General features: G+C 40.6%; 1 protein-coding gene across 2 annotated transcripts; it reads left to right on the forward strand.

The window, feature by feature from the left end:
* The first annotated feature begins 30 nt into the window (after nt 1-30).
* On the forward strand, nt 31-22,474 carry atpaf1 (ATP synthase mitochondrial F1 complex assembly factor 1). 2 transcript variants are annotated; one of them, XM_068036931.1, is made up of 9 exons: nt 31-268; nt 879-987; nt 7,809-7,865; nt 8,579-8,641; nt 12,524-12,574; nt 12,664-12,711; nt 14,443-14,538; nt 18,122-18,229; nt 19,498-22,474. In XM_068036931.1, the coding sequence occupies exons 1-9, from the start codon at nt 45-47 to the stop codon at nt 19,687-19,689; spliced, it is 948 nt and encodes a 315-aa protein (XP_067893032.1). In that variant the 5' UTR covers nt 31-44; the 3' UTR covers nt 19,690-22,474. The 2 variants fall into 2 exon arrangements, with proteins under 2 accessions (XP_067893032.1, XP_067893033.1); XM_068036932.1 differs by lacking the exon at nt 879-987 and having other exon boundaries at nt 174-268.
* The last annotated feature ends 492 nt before the right edge of the window (nt 22,475-22,966 follow it).

Below are 22,966 nucleotides of genomic sequence, written 5' to 3' on the forward strand. Positions count from 1 at the left end.
GGGGGAACGTTTTTCCTGGGTCGCGGTTCCCTCCGTGCTGTGTAATGTACACGGAGACGGATAAAATGGCGGCGGTCAGGGCGCTTTGGTTTTTCACTAACCGGACCCTGGCCGTCAGGAGCCGCTGTCATCTTCCTCTAGGACTCGGTGTGGTCTCTGAGCAGCTCCGTACTTTCTCCATGTCTGGCATTTTAAATCAGGCCGAGCAGGAGCTGCAGAAAAATCCCTTTTACAACAAGTACCAGACCAAGATCCAGGAGTTGCGGAGGTGAGGGAGAAGGGACCGTTATCTGTTGTGGTTTAATATGATTTATATTTTCATGTTTAAATGAATCCCTCTCAGGACTGTTATCACTCCTGGTATCACAGCCAGGGACATTTCTGCAGGGACGTATGGGAAAGTGTACAGATGTGATGGAAGCTTGTTGCTAGACTGCATGTTTATCCGTTTCAAAACGAAGATAAAAGTGCCAAACTTCATTGTAAAAGTCTTTGTATTTGAGCCTATAAACTACTGAAACCGGACCAGCGTAATAAGGCTGATACTATCCACCAACCACAACTTGCATTTATATAGCGTCTTATTTTGTTAAAATAGTAGCTTAGATTGGGGCCTCATTTTTCCAATTTAGGCGAGTTGTTTCTTAGTTCTGTAGAATTTACAACAGAAAAACCAGTAATTTAGCCAAACTGGCCTTTATTGGTGTTTATCTGCCACTCAAGCCCCCTAATATAAAATAAAAACAGAAAGTGCTGGAAATACTCAGCAGGTCCTATTCTAATGACCTGTTCCCACTCCGCTCCCATGTCCCTCCAGTCTCTTCTCTTTCATGCATGCATTAAGCCTCCCCTTAAATGCAAATATTTTTGTATTCTAGGACAAAACCAGATGAGTATGAGGCTCGTATGGTAAACAAGGAAGACATTATGAGGCGCCCATTAGGACGTTCAAAACAGGGCGAGTTTATCAAACTCATGGAAGAGAAGGCAAGAATCTTTATAATCATCTTTGTTAAAATATGTCGTACCTAAATTGTGTTGAAAGGAACTCTTTAAGAATGCCCCATACCAATTAGTTCATGAATTACAATATTTTCTTGAATCATTTTTTGTTAGGGTGTGAGATCTGTTTTTATTTTCTTTGAACATTTCTAGTAGTAAGGATGATATTTAGGGAACTGCCTGGGTGGAATTATTGGGTGGGACAGTGTAAGGGAGCAGCATCGCTGTACATCACTTGAATGGTAATCAGCAAAGTACCTATATTAGTTATCACACCATATGAAACTGAGCTGCAAAAACTGCAAATTTCCTCAGGGCTTAGCCTATTCCAATGTCATAACTTCAGCAGCCATGGTGTTTACATATGAATGGTTCCAGGGCTGCAGGGAGTTTAGTTACAAGGTTAGGGTAGAAAAGGTGGGATTTTCCTCACTGGAGCAAAGGAGATTGAGGAGAAATTTGTAAAAAGGTGTACAAGATTATGACAGGCTTGGATAAGCTAGACAAGGAGAAAGTGTTTCTATTAAGTAATGATACAAGGACTAGGGGACACAGATTGAAGGCTTTGGGCAAGTGATGCAGGGGAAATGTGAGCAAGAACAGTTTTAAGCAGCGAGTGGTAATGACCTGGAACTCACTGCCCACGAAGGTGGTGGAAGTGGACACAATCAATGATTTCAAAAGGATATAGAACCATAGAAAAATTACAGCACAGAAGGAGGCCATTCAGCCCATCATGTCAGTGCCAGCTGAAAAACTAGCTGCCCAATCTAATTCTACCTTCCAGCACCTGGTCCATAGCCTTGCACATTACAGCACTTCAGGTGCATGTCCAGTTATGTTTTAAAATATTTGAGGGTGTCTGCCTTCACCACCATTTCTGGCAGTGAATTCCAGACACCAGCACCCTCTGGGTGAAAAAGTTTTACCTCATGTCCCCTCTAATCGTTCTACCAATCAACTTAAATCTGTACCCCCTGGTAATTGACCTCTCTGCTAAGGGAAACAGGTCCTTCCTGTCTGTCTAGGCCCCTCATAATTTTGTACACCTCTATTAAGTTACCCCTCAGTCTCCTCTGTTCTAAGGAAAACGACCCTAGCCTATCCAATCTTTCCTCATAGCTGCAACTTTCAAGCCTGGCAACATTCTTGTAAATCTCCAGTGCAAATATGTCCTTCCTGTAATGTGGCGACCAGAACTGTACGTAATGCTCCAACTGTGGCCGTACCAGCGTCTTCTACAGTTCCAGCATTACATCCCTGCTTTTGTATTCTGTACCTCGGCCAGTAAAGGAAAGCATTCCATATGCCTTCTTCACTTTATGTACCAGTCCTGCCACCTTTAGGGACCTGTGGACATGCATTCCAAGATCTATCACTTCTTCTACCCCTCTCAATATCCTCCTGTTTATTGTGTATTCCCTCACTTTGTTTGCCCTCCCCAAGTGCATTACCTCACACCTCTCCACATTGAATTCCATCTGCCACATTTTCGCCCACTCAACCAAACTATTGATATAATTCTGGAGTCTACAGCCATGCTCTTCACTATCAACTACACAACCAATTTTTGCATCAGCAAATTTCCCAATCATGCCTCCCATACTTAAGTCCAAATCATTAATATATACCACAAACAGCAAGGGACCGGACACTGAGCCCTGTGGAATGCCACTAGAAACAGTTTTCCTTTCACGAAAACATCTACTACCCTTTGCTTCCTGTCACTGAGCCAATTTTGGATCCAACCTGCCACTCTCCCCTGCATCCCATGGGCTTTCATTTTTCTGACCAGTCTGCCATGTGGGATCTTGTCAAATGCTTTACTAAAATCCATGTAGACCACATCCACTGCACAACCCGCATCAATCCTCCTTGTTACTTCCTCAAAGAATTCAATTAAGTGAGTAAGACATGACCTTCCCTGAACAAACCCATGCTCACTATCCCTGATCAGTCCATGCCTTTCTAAGTGGCAGATTATCCTGTCCCTCAAAAATGATGCTAACAATTTACCCACCACTGATGTAAGACTGACCGCCTATAATTATTTGGCCTATCCCTCGCACCTGTTTTAAACAATGGTATAATGTTTGCAGACCTCCAATTCTCTGGCGCCTCGCCTGTATCTAGTGAGGATTTGAAGATGATCCTCAGCATATCCGCTATTTCCTCCCTGGCTTCCTTTAACAACCTGGGATGCAATCCATCGGGCCCTGGTGATTTATCCACTTTCAAGGATGTCAGACCTTCTAATACTACTTCTCTCATTATGCCTACTCATATCTAATATTTCATATTCTTTTACTACAATGTCAGCATCATCCCTTTCCTTTGTGAAGACAGAGGCACTTGAAGGAAACAAACTTAAAGGGCTGTGGGGATTGAGCGAGGGAGTGGAACTGACTGGATTGCTCCACGGAGAACTGGCATGGACTCAATGGGCCAAATGGCAGCCTCCTATGCTGTAAATTACAATGACTCTAAATATAATGGCAGAGCAGGAGAAGCACCATTGAAATTCACAGTAATCATGTTCATTCTTTTAGAATCAGTCTAATTACTTCAAAAAGCAAAAGTAATTTGGTACTCATTTCTATATATAAATACTCGTTTGGTAGTATTGAACTTGAGTATTGCTGAAAATAGAGACATGTTGTCAAAGCTTTTTGTCTTGCACTCGTCAGGACAACCCGCAAGAATAGCAATGTAAGGGAAAACAACAACTTTATACTGTATGAGAAGAGAGTGTTGATTGGTTGGCATGTGAACTCTGATTGGTAGAGGCATTGCCATGGAGAATGCACCAGTTTACGGTGACTGACAGTTAACTGCCAAGCTTTTTGAAATTTAAACCAGGCAGCTTGGCTCTGTTTGGTTCATTCCGCAGGACAATGCCTTGACCAGTGAATGGCTGTCACTTATTTTGTTTAGCTGGAACAGGTGCAATGTGTGCAAATTCTGTCTGCAAAGAACAGGGTCCTGTGTATTAATATACGTAGCTTCCAGTACGCACAAATGCGCCACATTGCGAGCCCTACTGACAATCTTAAATTGGTTGTCAGTGTAATTCTTAGCACACTGAGGATTATTTAACAAATGTCAAATCGCGGAATCGCATCTAATGTTGGACACTTATGAGTTTTGCAAGCATGGGATGGTTGGGTACAGCCTGTACCTTGCCTGTTGTGAACAGTGGAAGGGACATGTTGTTTGATACGATCCGCCAGTCTTTGAGATGTACGGCCTAAAAACCTAACATCACAGTGGCATTGAAATTCATGTATCACATTACTCATTTGTGTGATAGGCCGAACATCTTTTTGGCTCGACGGCAGCATCCTATTAGTGGCGAACACTACATGTTGCTACATATATTAATACACAGGGCCCTGTTCTTTACGGACAGAAAGAACATGTTTAAATTTCAAACAAAGCTTGGCGGTTAACTGTCAGTCACCGTAAACTGGTGCATTCTCCATGGCTATGCCTCTACCAATCAGAGTTCACTTGCCATCCAATCAGCACTCCTGTACAGAATAAAGTTTTTTTCCCTTACATTGCTATTCTTGTGGATTGTCCTGATGAGTGCAAGGCGAAAAGCTTTGACAGCATGTTTCAGCAATACTCAATTTCTATATATCCTTTTCTATTGAAGATTTGATAAATATTTAACACGGTGGAGTCTCTCATCACTTTGAATAAGCGTTCACTGTCTAGGTTGGTTTTGTCTCAAGTGATGTTAAACTAAATCTTAATTTGTGGATCCGATTGCAAACATCTCATATGAAGTTGCCCTTGGAGGGGTGGGTGAAGGCACTGACTTTGCAGCATGTTCGTTTGTCGTATAGGGACCTGACTCTGTACTCGATTGTTGAGATTGCTTGGTGACAGAGACGTCTCCATTTAGATCCGTCTGTAGTTGTTTCTTGCTATGTGGTGGGGTCCAACTTACAGGCTCTCAGATAAAAGCAAAATACTGCAGATGCTGGAAATCTAAAATAAAAGGGAGGTTAGGCTGTATTTAGATTCCTTTTATTCTCCTTCCCCAGATTGGGGAGAACAACACTGTAGCTAAGAAGGTCTGCTGTATCGCCTTAGAATACGAGCTCCACATCTGCCCTGATTTGTGGAGAGCGATCATCACCATGAGGCCTCCTGTGTGCAGGGTGATGACTGAAGACTGCCAGTAGCATCCTCTACCTGTTCCTGTTGCCACTTCCCCATCACTTCAGGGCTTGGTGGTCTGATATGTTGTTTGATTTGATCGATGAACAACGTGTACGTTGACTATACTTAAGTGGGTGAAGTTTGTACAGAGCCGCTCCCACTCTCTCATCTGAGGCACTTAATGTTGTACTGGTACAACGTCTGCTACAAGCGAGCAGCTGAAAGGATGCAGGTTTTAATTTTGGAGTTGTCCTTCTCCTAGATGAGCTAAGCAAGCTGGAGAGCCTCAGCTGCCCTTTCCACTTAGCCATCCAGTCTGTTGGCACTGTCAGTGCAGAAGAACAGAATCAGCTGATGGACTATTTGGCCCATAGTTGGGGGTTTAAAGTTGGAATTTTCCTTCTCGTAGGTAGGCTGCCAGCCAAGGCTGACGAGCTCCACCTGCCTGGAGACATCCGGTTTTCAGGTGCCAGATACTTGCCTTCACACTCTACCCACAATTCTCAGCCAGGATTGGCATGTGACGCTGGGCAGTAGGATTTGATTAGCAGAGGCTGTTTGAGACACTGACCGTATGTAGATGAAGAGCATCTCAACTAGCTTCACCATCCTGGACCTTCCTAACCCTTTAACTCCATTTAACATTCAGTCAAATATTATAATTTTTGTGACAGCAGTTAAGTCAGTGAAATATTTTTTAATGGCTATTTTTTGTCATATTGCTAAGCCTCTATTGTGCATGATTTAATTCCAGTTTATATTTCCTGCTTTAGTCTCTGCATGTCTTTTGGCTTATTACAGGCATCTGTCCATGGAAGAATGAAAATTGCACCTGTCTGGGAACTGTCAGTATTGAGTTAGGAATAGTTGAGATTACCTACATGCAATCAATTCCAAGTGTGGAGTGTGCTGCATTCTTTCATATGGTCCAAAGTTTCCAGTCAGCAGTGAAGGAATGGTGTTCACTGATAGCTGTCCAGAGTTTTCATAGTCTTTTGAGTGGAAACTTGTCATTGGGTGTCAATGGGGCATGGCCTCTATGGGGGGTGGGGTGGGGGAGGGAGCATTCATATTTTAGGTCAAGCAACAATGTGATTCTTCAGCAATCAGAATTGAAGAATTCTCACTGAGGGCGGCGCAGTGGTTAGCACCGCAGCCTCACAGCTCCAGTGACCCGGGTTCGGTTCTGGGTACTGCCTGTGCGGAGTTTGCAAGTTCTCCCTGTGACTGCGTGGGTTTCCTCCCACAGCCAAAGACTTGCAGGTTAATAGGTAAATTGGCCAATGTAAATTGCCCCTAGTGTAGGTAGGTGGTAGGAGAATTGAGGGAAGGTGGGAATATAGGATTAATGTAGGATAAATGGGTGGTTGATAGTCAGCACAGACTCGGTGGGCCGAAGGGCCTGTTTCAGTGCTGTATCACTCTGACTCTGAGACATGCAGAGTCTAAAGCAGGAAGTAAAAATTAAATTTAAATCATGTATAGAAAGTGAAATTGAGAGGGAAGGACAAATGAAATTGAGAAAGATAAAGACAGGCAGAAAAAGTATCTTCAACACCAGTTAAATTCTGAAGGGATGAGATTCCACACTTGTAAAACTAAATTTTCAGTGCCATAGAGGTTGTTTGGCGGTAATTATAACTTATCACACCTCTTTAAAAAGAAATACTTGTACCTGAATGCAGCAGCCCTAACTTTTTCTAGTGTGTTTAGTGTGTAACTAGTGGGTAAGTGCAGCAACCATCTCACCTTTACATGGATTTCACTGCCAAGTCTATCTGCGAGGTACTGGTATAGAACAGTCTGTAGAGCAGCAGAGTAACTTGGACTGCACCATCCAGATTTCCATGTTAACTGCACGTGTGCAGACTCTGGAAGTTATTGTTCATTTTACTCAATAATGTTAAATGCTGTTAGCGTCACCATTGTTCTCAATGCAAAATCTGGGTCTACTAATTTTGCGCTCTCTCACCTTCAAATTGATGCCCTCTAATGGCAATCACTGCAGCTTTACAAACTATCTTGTAATAAGGTTGCTTTTTGAACTAATTTTAGAATGTATTTTTAGTTATGACTATTTGGATGAGTCAATTCTATGCTCAGCCTTTCATAAACTTACCAATAGGTTAACTTGTCACACCAGGACAGAGAAAGACAAAGCATTTTTGGTGCACTAAATGTGGAGAATCTATCTCCAGTTCATAACCATTTTGCATTACAGTTTTCTCATAGCAGCACCTCTTCAGGTTTCTTCAATGCAATGTAGACTTCATATGTGAAAATCAATTTGGAATGATTTGTGTTTATACGTATGAACATTTTATGAATAAAATATTTTGGGATGCTTTGTGTTGTGTTCATTGAGCTTAAATTCTTTTTTAAGTAGAAGGTGTCAGTAAATAGAAAGTGTGAAATTAAATCAATGATCAGTATCACGGATGCATTTGAAGGCTCTTTTAATTGAAGTACCAGATGCCTGGACTTGAACAGCAGATTGTCATTGAGTGCAGCTGTGTGCTTTGTAAGATGCTCAAAGCCTTGAATGTTTAGATGGTGTTAGGTCCTGGGATGGCCAGAACTTGATTGCGTTTGAGTTATTTTGTTGCATGCTAATTTGTTTTTTTTTTCTTTCATAGTCAGAAAAACTAGGTGAAAGAGCAACTGGAAAGAGAATTGGTTTCAATAAGGATAAGGTAAGAGGTGTCCTTTCTCCTGAAACTCTAAGGCTTTAGTTTACTAGAGAAATTCACTCATTGCTGTCATACCTGATGACTTTGCTTGAAGCATGAGATTTATTTGCAGCCTTTCACAGTTTTTTGGTAATATTTTGGCTCAATTCAATGAAAATCATGACAGTTGAGATTAGCACTGTGCGAAACCAGAAATTGTTTTGATCTCATTATTGCAGAATAATACAAGGGGATCTTGGGCGATTAGATTGAGATAATTTTGCAGTTGTAAGCCTGAATTGAATTGCTGTTGAATCAATATCAATGCTATGATTGTCTGTCTCTGTGTTGAGCACCTGGTATACATGTTAGCAATATGGAGTTTTGAATTTTCCTCAGTCCATGATAAATAGAAGTGAGCTGCTTTTCAGCAGATGCTTGAAAAACTCTTATAACTCTAGTGCACTTCCTAGCTTCTGATTATAGACTAACAGTTATCTTTGCATAGGTCATCTCGCCCTATCAACCATGGAATGGTATATAGTTCAGAGAGGAAAGATAAAGAAGATTTAAAAAACAAAAAACAACTTTCACTACTTTTAATGTGAAGTAATTGTACCTGATTGCTTTGTCTAAACATAAATCAACATTTCCAACTTCAATAGCCTTCATTGTTTGTTTTTCCTTTGCTGACTTGACTTGTCAGGTTTGTTGAATCTTATTTATTCTTGATTTAGACGCTTCAGTCAATTCTCAGTCTGGATATGGTGAAAGAAAAATCTCCAGATGAAATAGGACAGGTGAGTATTTAAAGTAAGAAGTCAGATTTTAAAAAGAAAGATTCAGTCACTTTATCAAAGCATATAATTTGGTTTGTCATTAACAAGCTTCATGTTTCTCATTTTGATGCACAGTTTGAGAGCCTCATAATACAATCTTTAAAGTCTTTTTGATCTATATACAACTATCGCAATTTAATATTTAATGCAATCAATATAAGCTTGAGTTTTTAAGCATGCAAAAATCTGGCATTTGGCATTATTAACCCAACCCCATTAAAGAAGGAAATAAACGTAAAAGGATCAAGAAGAAAGTGTCCAGCTTTTGTAATCTCAGGCATGTTTACTGGATTAACATGAATTGTATAGCATGTATGTTTTATTGTTTGTGGTTTGGTGTGAGAAAATAATAATCTTATGAGAGGGCAGTAGAAATGTGGAGCTCTCCCCGAAGACTGAATGCTTGATAAATTGAAATTTTCAAGACTAAGATCAGTAGATTTTTGTTATATTAAGTTATCAAAGGATTGGGGCAAAGATGGGTAAGTGGGGTTGAGCTACAGACTAGACATGATCTAGTTAAATAGTGGTGCAGGCTTGAGGGGCTCAATGGTCTCATGTTCCTATGATCCTTTGAAGGAGGAAATCTCTCTCCACTTCAATGACTGTATTAACACTACAAATTCTTGGGGATGGTGTGTAGTAAGATTAACACTACCATTGCAGTGCAGCCTTGCATTTGAATGGACAGAGATTAAAACTAACCTTCAGTGGTATGTTTGGGGCTCCTCCTTATGTCTATTTAAATAACAATAGTGATGGGGTATGTTCTTGTGTGATAGGCTTTTACAGTCCTGCAGTTAAACTATTTTGCTACATCATTTGTTGCAAATATGGTCAACTTTGATCTAAACAAAATAATTGGAGCATTATTACAAGATATTTTGTGGTAGTTGAAACCACTGGCTGCACACAAACAAAGCAAAAATTCTTTCTTTTCGATGAAATAATGAAGGCCATCTCATGGCATTAGAAATGAATTGCAGCTGCAACTAGCTCAGAATTACTAAAAAATCAATTAAAGTGCACTGCTCATACTGTCACGTCAACTGAGTTTAATCCAGCAGAGGCTGGGTGCAAATCTTGCTGGTCTGTGTAGCTCAGTTATACCGTGGCCCGGGTCTTATGGACAGTGGGTAAAGTGACCGTGCTTGCTGCTGAACTCTAAGAAAGCTGCCCACAAAGATCTGATGGTCTATTTGGCGTGGATTTCACCTTCCCAACCATAATTTCATTCCAACATTGGCTGTAGGGGATCCCTCGTGTCCAGTATCAGTGATGTCATCAAGCAGCCAGTCTCATTGAAGAATTCTTAGACAGCAAACAAAGAAGTAAAAGTCAATTCCTTCACTTTTATTATTTTTACAGGGAGTGAAATAAAGATTGAGACATACACATAGGATTAAGGGACAAGGTGAAATGAACTTTAAAAAAAATTATTGAATGATATGGTAGAGAACTTGCAATTCCACAAATCGAAAATTAATTTTTCGGGGACAAAGAAGCTGTTCAGAAATAATGACTTGGAATGACATTAAAAACCTAGTTACACCTCATTCAACAAGGTGTAACTTTTTCAAGGGTATTTGCAGTGAGAATAATGATGTAAAATGTGGAAGTTCACATCAAATCATATGATTTCTAAGATTTTCATCTGCAGGAATTTGGTTAGAGTCATACCTAGTACAAAGCAAGATGGTTGGGGTTGTTGGCCAAGCATCTAAGCCCCAGGGCATTGCTGCAGGGGTTCCTCAGACTAGTGTCCTAGGCCCAACCATCTTCAGCTGCTTCATCAGTTACCTTCCCTGCATCATAAGGTCAGAAGTGGGGATGTTCGCTCATGAGTACTGTTTGCAACTCCTCAGATACCAAAGCAGTCCGTGTCCACATGCAGAAAGACCTGGACAACATTGAGGCTTGGGCTGATGTGTGATGCAAATGTTACTTGCCGCTTAAGTGCCAGGCAATGGCCATCTCCAACAAGAGAGAATCCAACCATCTGCCCTTGACATTCAGTGGCATTACCATCGCTGAATCTCCCACCATCAGCATCCTGGGGGTTACCATTGATCAGAAACTTAACTGGACCAGCCACATAAATACTGTGGCTACAACAGCAGGTCAGAGGCTGGGCTTTCTATGGCGAGTAACTCACCACCTGACTCCGCAAAGCCTGTCCATCATCTGCAAGGCATAAGTCAGGAGTGTGATGGAATACTCCCCACTTGCCTGGATATGTGCAGCTCCAACAACACTCAAGAAGCTCGATACCATCCAGGACTAAGCAGCCCACTTGATCGGAACCCCATCTACCATCTTAAACATTCTCTTCCTTCACCACTGGCACATGATGGCAGCAGTGTGTACCATCTACAAGATGGTACAACTTGCCAAGTCTCCTTTGACAGCACCTTCCAAACCTGCAACCTCTACCACCTAGAAGGACAAGGGCAGCAGATGCATGGGAAGACCACCACCTGCAAGTTCCTGTTCAAGTCACATATCATCCTGACCTGGAACTATAATTGCTGTTTTTTTCACTGTCGCTGGATCAAAAACCTTCAACTCCCTTCCTAACAGCACTTTGGGTGTACCTACACCAGATGGACTTCGGTGGTTCAAGATGGCAACTCACCACCCCATCTCAAGGGAAATTAGGGATGGAAAACATCCCTTGCCAGAGACACTAACATCCCATGAAAGAATTAAAAATAACAGTGCACCCTGTGGAGGAGCAGGGCATCACTGACCGCAGCTTCTGGATTTCCACATTTAACTGTGCACGTGCAGATGCCAGAAGTTGCTGTCAGGTTCGCAATTGTAATGACAGCGAACGCTGACAAGTTCGGTGTCATTACAACTGCAAAATCTAGGTCGGTGCCTTTATATGATGTAAGATTTGGTTTGACAGTCAGATTAGACAAAAAGGGAGTTGATGTCATATGTGGTTTTTAAAGTAGTTTATTAAGAACCAGCAGCTTAAATTTGATGTACAAGCTAAATAGACAGAAAAAGCATCCGGATCACCGATCATATGGTGGGGCAGAACGGTGTTAGCAATTTCCCCAAAGGATGAGGCAGGCAAGGTGTTGGTGGTCTCTTCAGTCCTCAGGGTCCTCAGTCTTCATGAGCTAACCAAAGTGTTAGTCCAAAGCAGAGCTTCAGGAACCTCTCCTCTGTCCGAAGAAGACTGATTTCACCCCCGAGCGCATATTTTTATACTTTATTTCTAGGGCTGGTAGGTGTCCCTTGTTAATCACATCAATTGCAATTACCCAATTATCAAGGGACAGATACTAAAAGCCATGCCCATCATTCTGTCCCTGAAGTCATCTTGTGGCTTTATCGCTTGTTAGGTACTGTTTGTAAACTTCTGCCAGGAACTTATCTAGCGAGGGTACGAGGCTCCATCTTATCAGCTTTAGGAATGTATTATTGTAGAGCCTGTGCTAGAGTCTTGTCCTTGGCAAACTGCTATTGAATTTTTCTTGAGAGGGAGCTATTTCTATAATCAATTAATTTTCTTAAGATGTTATAAGGTTATTAACCATTTCTAACAGTGGGAAATCATTTATACCCTGCAAAATGTTACCCAGGTGGAGGAGAAGGCCTCTTTTTCAAAGTTAAATATCCTATTGTCTTTTTTATTTACATTATTTAATTGATTAGTGCGGATATGCATTGGGACAGTTTGTTAATCTGGGTGTGTTTTGTTGGGGAAGGGAGAGAAAGTTGCATGTTTATGGGTCTGACTGTTGAAAAAGAACATTTCCTAGCTTCAAAAGTTATGTAATTCTTGGAAATGTCCTTGATGTGCTCCATTCATATTTACATATTTTCCAGATTTGGAATCAGTATTTTGCTCTGAAAAATACTATCTCTGCAGTAATACCTGTGAGTATGGCTTTCATTTAAGTATCATGTGATAAAATTGTCTTTAGCTTTAAAATTGCATATTTTATAATGGGTTTTTTTCTTAACAGGGTGCAACATTTGATCTGATGCACAGCAGGTTGAAGAAATGCCCCACTGTGAGTAAACATTATTGTCCAAAATCAACATATTGTGATCTGTTTTTAAATTATATATGGCTCTGAGTAGTTGAATTGTGGAAAAAAATACATGGGGTCTGCTTGTTTCATTAGTAGAAATTTTGTTTGTGCTTCAAATTTTCTGGGCTGCAAGCATTCAATTTGTCAAATTGATCACAAAAATTGAAAAATCTATACCAAAAATGAAGGCAAATCAAGTATAATAAAAGTCTTACATATTGCAGGCACATCTCATAATTAACAATTGTTTTCCGTAGCACTTTTGTCATTATATTTCTGATGCACTTTTTTTGGTATGCTATTTCTGTCACATGTCTGTTGCACTTTTTTGTTACAATTTCCTCCCACAGCCAAAGACTTGCAGATTGATAGGTAAATTGGCCAGCACAGACTCGGTGGGCCGAAGGGCCTGTTTCAGTGCTTATCTAAATAAATAAATAAAACTTTCCTCCTGAGTCTTCCAAGGTAGGTGGCACTGTTACCCCTCAGAATTCCAGACTTTTTTGCTTCCCCCCACAGTTGCTTTGGAGTTGTTAACATTTGGCCTGTGGCCTGATCCTGCCTGCTTCTCCTGGCTGGTATCATTCCCTGTTCCTTGATGGTGGAAAGTGGAGGCAGGGTGGCTGTGGGTCTGGTTGCATGGTATTTGAGTGATGATGGGAATTTCTTAAAAAGGTTTGTTCAACTGTGACCATGGAAATGTATTATTTTAAGATTTAAAAGGCTTTGGATTTGGAGCTTTCAAGACAGAAGAGAGGGATTTTTGTTAGGAAAGAGCATCAAGGGCCCTTTGAGGTGCAAGTAGCCATGATCTATTGAAAGGGGCTCAATATCCTGCTCCTGTTCCAAATGTTCCATACAGGTTCCATTGGTCATTCCTGGGGAAATACTTTTCTACACTTCGGAGGAGTAAAAGGAATTACTTGTAGAAGGGAAGGGGGAAAATGGAAGGAGATAAAGAAATTTGCATTGTTGGGGCCCTGGCAAAGGATACTGTCCTGGGGATGGATGGATGGATGGAGGGAGGTGGAAGGAGAGTGCATATGTTGCTGAGAAGGAATATGATTGAAAAATTCAAAAAAGAACAGACCGTATTGGTGTTGGTAAAAGGACAGATCCAATTGCCCAGAGTGGAGAAGAGCGAGGAGAGGCTGGAATTTAGAAGCAGACATTGGGATCGTCCATCAAACCAGCTGTTTTTGTATTATGTCCAGATGTGCGCAATAGTTTACAAGAACCTCACCGAACATGGGAACCGTATTCAAGTCTAAGAATTACTTGGCACATGCTTTTTGATATCTAGCAATGGAGTAGATATTGAGCCCAATATATTGTGTAGAAGCAATCCAGTAATCAGGGTGCATTTCCCTTTTGCACCTTTTTACATTTCTACTCTGTGATGCAGCCCAGGTTCAAAACTTTGCTATGGCTAAGTTCAGAGGTATGATATTGTGTCCCAATTTCCTTGGCACTTGAAATAATAACCGGACAAAATAATTCCAGTCTTGGTAACTAAATTCTAGAATGGGTTCCTGATGGCAGACCCTACCTGCTTTCATCTGTGTGGCTTGTCATTTATTGTTATGAGCTCAGGATTCCAAACTGTACATTTTAATGTGTTCCATGTAAAAAAAAAAAAATCCATAAGCGAGAGCTCCTCATATCGTTCCTGCAGCTCACATATTCATAATTGTCCTGTTTTTTTTCCAGTTCTTGTATGCTTTGCCAAGACAAGCAGGTTATGAGTTCTTTGTGGGTCAGTGGTCTGCGACGGAGCTTCACTTTTCCTCTCTAATAAATATTCAGGTATGTGACTGAGGGTGGAAGAGCAGCTCCAGAGTAATAAATTGATGTTAGAATAAACACTCCTTTGGCAGCTCATTGGTGCACTGTTGATGTGTTAACAGTTACTTCTGATAATGATATCTGCTCTTATCAAACTTACCCCATCACAGTCGCTAAAAAGGGGTACCATATAGAACTTGCTCTTTTTTTAACACAGTCGTTCCTAAAGAGTGCATGGGTGGGTCAAAACTGCATTTTATTGTGTGTTTGCAACCTCTAGCGGCAGATGATCAGTACAAGACAAGTATAGAAAAGGGTTGTAATTTTATGCGTTTGTATTGCTGTTTGAGGCTTCATACTGGAAGTGGAGCCTGGTAAAATTAACCTATGACGTCCTTGAGCAAATTCTGTGATATGTGCAATTTTTGGACAATTTGAAGCACTTTCCTGTGTAGTTTTTTTAAAAAAAAAAAAAAAGAATCTCTGGACATGAGTCTCACTCTGTGAATCTAACATACTCCTCGTTATCGAGTGTCTGACTTGCTGTGCTTATGTATTACATAGTACGTGTAATCAAACTCTCAGGCTGTGAATTAATGCTGGTTTGAAAATAACTACTGTGAAAATAGCATATCTCAGTGAATTTATTCATAATTGGATCTCCTGTGGTGCTTGCAGGTAATATCTAGTTGAGACCAAAGTTGATATTTAACTGCTAACGTGGCTTTAAGACTAATGTGTGATTGGACATGTTCAAAGGCTCTCCAGTGGTGTTGCTTATGTAGTCTTGGGTTTAGCTAATCAGTTCTGTCCCAGGCACTCCCTTTGGGAATCCAGGTAATTGTGGCTGTAAATTCTTGAGGTAAATTAAAGGTGAGTGTATTTGTAAATTTCAGGCTCCTGGTTTGTTTTTTTTCTGTAAATTGTTTTCCAACTGTAACAAAGCGTAACAGATACTTGTGAGCAGCAAAACTTTTATATAAGAGTTATGGTGTTTTTGGTGATCTGTTAAAGGGAAGAAACTTTATTGACAGCATCTTTTTTAAAAGAAATGGTAGCTAGCCACGCAACCTGCAGATAACTGCTTTTACACATATAGCTTAAAGTAGGAAGACCCTAGGAATATAGGAACTGGACTAGGCCATTTAGCCCCGGAGCCCCTCCAGCCATTCAGTGAGATCGTGGCTAACCTGTGACCTAATTAGATTAGAGATACAGCACTGAAACAGGCCCTTCGGCCCACATCAACCACCCATTTATACTAATCCTACACTAATCCCATATTCCTACCAAACATCCCCACCTGTCTCTATATTTCCCTACCACCTACCTATACTAGTGACAATTTATAAGTGCCAATTTACCTATCAACCTGCAAGTCTTTTGGCTTGTGGGAGGAAACCGGAGCACCCGGAGAAAACCCACGCAGACACAGGGAGAACTTGCAAACTCCACACAGGCAGTACCCGGATTCGAACCCGGGTCGCTGGAGCTGTGAGGCTGCGGTGCTAACCACTGCGCCACTGTGCTGCCCTGGTTAACAAAAATCTATCCATCTCCGATTTAAAATTAACATTTGACGTAGCAGCAGCTGCAGTTTTGCAGTAGTGAATTCCCTTTCCCTGTAGAAGGGTTTCCTAACTTCACTCCTGAAAAGATTGTCTGTAATTTTAGGCTCTGTCCCCGAGTCCTAAATTCCTCAACCAGTCAAAATGTCATGCACGGAAGCAGCCGTGATGAAATTAACAATGAAATGGAAGAATTATGAATTTGAAAAGTCAACTGTCAAACAGAACCACAAGAACATGGACATTTGTACCACAGACAAAATGTAGTGGTCACATGACCCCTCCTGTACTAGAAATGAACAAACTTGTCTGAAAAAATAGAACTTGTTAACCTCATCTGAAATAGCTCTGGGGTGAATCCCTTTGAAATTGAAAGGAGCACTAATGCATATTAATGACTCTTAGAGTCATAGAGTTATACAACACAGAAACAGGCCCTTCGGCCCATCCTGTCTATCAACATGAATGAAATAACAAAGAATTCTGAAGACAGACTAACTCACAGCCCAAACCAAGAAAAATAGGTGTGAAGTAGCACCGTGTTACCAGAATTGTCCCCTTTCAGACATCAGTTGTTGGCTGGCATCCTTCCATCTACGAAAGATGATGGATGCGCAACAAACAATCCACCTAGGTGGGGTGACTTCCCTTGGTGCACCTTTGCTGATGGCTGTGAAGACATCAATCGATAGCTATCTTGATCATATCCTGGCCCATTATGTGGTCACACCAGGGAGAGGGCTATGTGTCTCCTAACAGAAACTCTGTGATGGATTTTTACTGTAAGCCATGAACACTTACCTCATTTTGGACTTTAAACAATATCCTACCCTTTTCTCTCTGTGTATCCATTCTTGTGTATGTGTGTGGGTAAGGTTGCGACCATTTCAGGAATTGTGTAAAAATAGGTTTTCTCGTAGGTTTTAAAAAAAAAAACTATCATTTGTCTGTTTATTTGACCTAAAAAAAAAAAACACTCTGGGACTAACTCACCATTTTTAACAAAACATGACTGTTTTCATTGGGTGATGAACAGTGGGAGCCACCCACACCCCTTTCCATTTGTCCAGAATAATAGAAAGAAACTATCAGTTCCCCTTAATATTGTGAAAATTTCAATTAAATCACCCCTTAACCTTCTAAATTCCAAGGAACACAACCTGAGTTTGTGTAATCTCTCCTCGTAATTTAACCCTTGAAGTCCTAGTTTTCTGGGAAATGTGCACTACACTCCCTTCAAGGTCAATAGATCCTTCCTAAGTATAATGTGTGCATTGTCAGCCTTGCATAAAAAAGGGTCATGGATGTCCATATATGATACTAAATCTAACCTAAAACTTTGGAGAGTTCAGTAATTCCAAATAGGTTTTCTAAAATGCTGAAGATTTCAATATACAAAAATGTCATGTCACCCAGAATGAATATGCAAAAGGTCAAGCATCAATTTACATCGTCTAATCACAATTTCACATTTGCAGCATTGCTGAGAACCCAAACTGTCCTTATTTTTCTAAAATTCAACAGATTAACAAAAATAAACATTTAACGATAGCTAGCCCAACACTGATTTAACTTGCATTTCAATTTGATGTTTGGTCAGTACTGTATACTTATGTTCAGTAATATTAGCTCAAATGTCAGTCTCTCTAATTCATGAGCTCTCAATCTTTTTCGTTTCATGTCCCACATTTTTTTTTTAAGTTCACAACTTTGCATGTCATATAGCCAAAGGAGGTGAATCGTAACATTGGCTTTGTGTCTGTATATTTTATGGTGCATTTGGGCAGACATGCTTTCTGCTCTGGGTGCTTGCCTGCAACAGGTGTGTATGTGTGTCTCAGCAGCAGCTGGGATGTGCAGGGGGAAATCATTGTTTTTTTTAAAATGCAGTTGCACTAAACCACTGTTTTTAATTCTTTGTTATGCAGTTTGTCTTCAGACCAAGCCTCTATTCAACTATTCAAGAACCACTGGTGTGACCAGCTTCTTAGGCTTCTCTTTGCCCTTTCCAATGTTTTCTTTTCTTTGCCTTGCAGTCTTTGGGGGAGAATTCACCAAGTCAGCTTATAATATATCATTACCCTGATCTCCAGAAGGAGAAGGGCATTGTGCTTCTTACTGCAGAAATAGACACAACATTTCTGGTAAGAGATTTCCTTTTGCTACATAGTAAATGTGGGATAAATCGCTATCAAAAGTAGTGACTGCTGTGGCAATTAACTCCTTTTTGGATACCTGGTTGGGAGTGGAATTGAAAGTTATAGGGTTAGGTATAGACAGACAGAACACAACCACTATGGCTAGAATTGCATTAATCCTTTATTGCTATTTTCCATTTATGCTATTATAGGGTTAAAAAGAAATGACCAGTACTGGCTGCTCTTTGGTGAATATTACATTTAATAGTCAATGTGCGTGTGCTGTTTTGGAAGGAAAAGCCTTTCCTTGTCTCCTACATGAGCAGGGTTTTTTTCAAAAAATTATGTAGTGTTTACCTTCTGTATAATGGGTACATGCTGATTACTGAAGACATTTTGAGGCAATAAGTGCTCTTGTTATATTTTGTCTAATTTAATAGTGATCTCCCACAGATGGCGCTGTTAGCTAGCTTGCAGAGCTGCGCGATATCAACCCTATTTATGTGTATCCCTTTCACAGAAAATCAGTTGATATGGACGCTCACTTTAAAATTGGAGGAAACTCATGAAAGTAGTTTCAGGGAGGACTTGTCCTTGATTTCCTTTTCACCCTCCTGTAGTAAAAGGCTTAATTCAGCATCCCTTGGCCACTCCAAACTCATGTACGTCAACTGAGACTGGGTAGGCGTTGCTACAAGTGGAGCAGGCAATCATGCAAATGCACACCGTACCACAGCAAATCAGTGTTTCAAAGAGAAAGAAAAACTGTTGAATGGAATAAAAAGAAAACAATAATTCAAGATTAAGAAGAATAAAACATTACGGCTTGATTTATTGATTTGTAAGTGATATCTTCAGAAGTGATAGCTAAGTTAAGCTGTTTAATAATGGCAAAAGACAGTGCTTTTAGAAGATTAATAAATGTTGTAGATTGCAAATTAACAAAAATCTGAAGCTGTTGCCTTTGTCGCCCCAATTTACAGTCAGGCAGAAATCAATGAGTTAACAAGGACACTTCAGTCTTTGCCAATCTGAACAATGGGCACTTGTAAACAGGATAAATGTAAATAATATTGCAAGTCTGCTTGCCCCTGTGTAAATGTCTCAGTTTGAATTATTCCTTCAGGGAGAAGAAGATGGAACTACCAATAGGTCTTAAATTTCTAATCGTAATGTCACAATAACTTAAAATGAATGGGTTGCTGACAGCATTACAATTGGAAAGCCTGGGTCATAATGGGGCATTTACTGAACTTTGTGGTTTTGACTTACAGGATGTACAAGAGGCACAGTGTCTAGCCAATGAAGCACAACTCTTTTACGCCACAGACTGCCAAAGGATCTTCAATCTGGTGGAGACATTTAACCATAAACCCAGTGATTTCAAACACATGTCAGTCATTGCTGAGATCGAGCAGCATGGAATTGGAGGCACGTTGATGAGAAATGGAAGCACAGAGACTTAGGACCTGTGTAACTCTGAAGAAAACGCTGAGAGGTTTAATATATAAATCCATATTACCTTTGTTATGGACCTAAAAAGGATGACTCTGAAAGCCTTACATTGTATTTTGGCACTTTTGTTACCAGTTTCTCTGAACAATATTGTCTCGAACTAGATTTTTGCAGCATTGAGGGATAATCCCCTCTTACTCAAGACTGGCAACTCATGGGTGTGTCTGAAGTTCAGAACTTTGAATGTGATGAAGTAGTATTTGACTTCTCAGAGTTTCAGATAAAGCATTATAACACAAAGGGTATCAGTTTTGGGGAACATCAGAGCATAAGAAATAGGAGCGGGAGTAGGCCATACAGCCCCTGGAGCCTGCTCAGCCATTCAACAAGATCATGGCTGATCCTCGACCTCAACTCCACTTTCCTGCCCGATCTCCATATTCCTTGATTCTTTTAGTCCAAAAATCTTTTGGTCTCCACCTTGAATATACTGAACGACTGAGTATCCATACACCTCTGGTGGAGAGAATTTCAAAGATTCACAACTCTAAGTGAAGAAATTTAGAGAGTCATAGAGAGATACAGCACCGAAACAGGCCCTTTGGCCCACCAAGTCTGCGCTGACCATCAACCACCCATCTACACTAATCCTACATTAATCCCATTTTCCCTCTCACATCCCCACCTTCCCTCAATTCTCCTGCCACCTGCCTATACAAGGCGCAATTTTTACAATGGCCAATTTACCCATCAACCCGCAAGTCTTTGGCATGTGGGAGGAAACCGGAGCACCCAGAGGAAACCCACGCGGTCACAAGGAGAACTTGCAAACTCCGCACAGGCAGTATCCAGAACCGAACCCGGGTCGCTGGAGCTGTGAGGCTGCGGTGCTAACCACTGCGCCGCCCCGTGTCTCCTCATCGCAATCCAAAATGTCTATCCCCTTATCTTGAGACTATGCACCCAGTTCTAGATTCCCTAGCTAGGGGAAATGGCCTCTCTGCATCTACCCTGTCAAGCCCCTTCTGATTCTTATATGTTTCAATGAGATCACCTCTCTTCTAATCTTCAGAGAGTATAAGCCCATTCTGCTCAAATCTCTCCTCATTCGACAATCCTGTCATCCCAGGGATCAATCTAGTGAACCTTCATTTCATCCCCCTTTAAGGCAAATGTATCTTTCCTTAGGAGCCGAGTTCAAAATTATAGAGTATTCCAGGTATGGTCTCACCAAAGCTATGTACAGTTGCAGCAAGACATGCCTATTCTTGCATTCCAACCCCTTTCAGTAAAGTCCAATATATCATTTGCTTTCCTAATTGCTTGCTGCACCTGCACATTAGTTTTTTATGTTTCTTGTACAAGAACCCCCAAAACCCATCTGAACACCAACATTTAATAGTTTCTCACCAATTAAAAAATATTCTTTTTTTTACTTCCTCCCAAAGTGAATAACTGCACATTTCACCATTATACTCAATCTGCCACCTTCTTGCCCATTCACTTAATCTATCCCTTTGTGTCCTCCTCTCCGCTTACTTTCCCACCTAGCTTTGTATCGTCAGCAAACTTGGATACATGATACTCAGTCCCTTCATCTAAGTCATTAATATAGATTGTATGTAACTAAGGCCCCAGTACTAATCCTTGCACCCACTGGTAACCTGCTAACCTGAAAATGTCCCATTTATTCCTACGTTCTGTTTTTGGTCCTCTGTGCATATGTCTCTAAGATTTCACTATAGCTACCACATAAAAACAGGAATCTTAAAAGTGTTAATAATGAACAGATTAAATAAGTTGCTACACCTAGCACACAGACATTCTTAACCTTGTCCAAATTGTTTATTTCCCAATCACGCCACAGTATGTCAACTGAGCAGGTGGTCTGGTCTCTCACATCTGACAATACAGCAATTCAATGCAAGGAAGTCTACTAAATTGGTGGTGGAAATTGCTTGTTCTCCCCCCCCCCCCCCCCCCCCCCACCGTGATAAAGTTCCCCATTTCAACATCTCTACTGAGGAATTGCAAGCACAAACCTCTATTTTTCTATGTGATGGCACTGTTGATGAAGCACCTGTTGACTTTAGATCCCCATATTTTAAGAGAATTTTAAAAAGTTACCGTTGGAGCTGAATAACAAAATTGTAATGTGGATTTGACAATCTTCTCTGTTGGTTTAAACCAGCAATCAACTACTGCAATATTTGAAATTACAACTTGATTATTGTAGCACCATTTGGCAAATTGTACAAAAGTAGTTTGTGTGTTTGTTTATACACATACTAGTGAATCACTGATGTGCAATGTATTGAGAATGCCTAGAAATCTCCTTTGACCATCCTGTGTGTTTGAGCTGTATTCTAATCCAGGCTTCACAAGTGAAAGAGTGTTATAACTAACTGATATTTATTTTCCATCAAAGAAGGGGTTCTATCACCTATGCAGATTGGGCAAAGGTTTTAGTCCTAGTGTCTTAAGACAAAACACGATACTCTCTAATTGGAGATGTGCTGAAATGATCATGATCTAACATAATATCTAATAATACTTTGCTATAAATATGCTTTAAAAATAAGTGCAGATGTAGTTTTGATATATTCCAAACCTCCAAATGTGCAATTCATTACAGTTTATTTGGGTTATGATATTTAAAGTGAGATGTCATAAATTATTTCTGAAATATAGCAAATAAGTTGTTTTGAAGTTGGCTCTGAAAACTTGACAGGAACGCACTATGTAAATCTCAAATGGGAACTTGTGAATAAACAAATTACACATACATTTCAAAAATGTATTGCGTTTGCATTATTCTTCATTAAATATGAAATGTGATACATTCCTAAAGTGTAGTCAGCATAATACTGACTAAGTCTATCAGGAGGGCTTGTCACATTTTCTTTTGAAAAATGTTAAACCTGGGGTCTAACCACAAACCAATATGATGAAGTTCTCCTTGCATACTTTACAGTGTGTTTAGAGCTTTAGTTGATGCTGATGAAGGCAGTATTGGAAATACTGCTGGCTATTCCAAGTATCACATGTTCACACAAAGTAGCTTCTCTCTTGCCAGGATTGCCTAAAGAAGGTTCTGAAAAATACTTTTCAAATTACCTGTACTTGTACTTCTTTCAATGTAGTATACTGTATTCACTGCTCACAATGTGGTCTCCTCGACATTGGGGAGACCAAGCGCAGACTGGGTGACCGCTTTGCGGAACATCTCCGCTCAGTCCGCAAGCAGGACCCTGAGTTTCCGGTTGCTTGCCATTTCAACACTCCCCC

Source organism: Heterodontus francisci, chromosome 8 (assembly GCF_036365525.1).
Source record: "Heterodontus francisci isolate sHetFra1 chromosome 8, sHetFra1.hap1, whole genome shotgun sequence".
NCBI lineage: Eukaryota > Metazoa > Chordata > Chondrichthyes > Heterodontiformes > Heterodontidae > Heterodontus > Heterodontus francisci.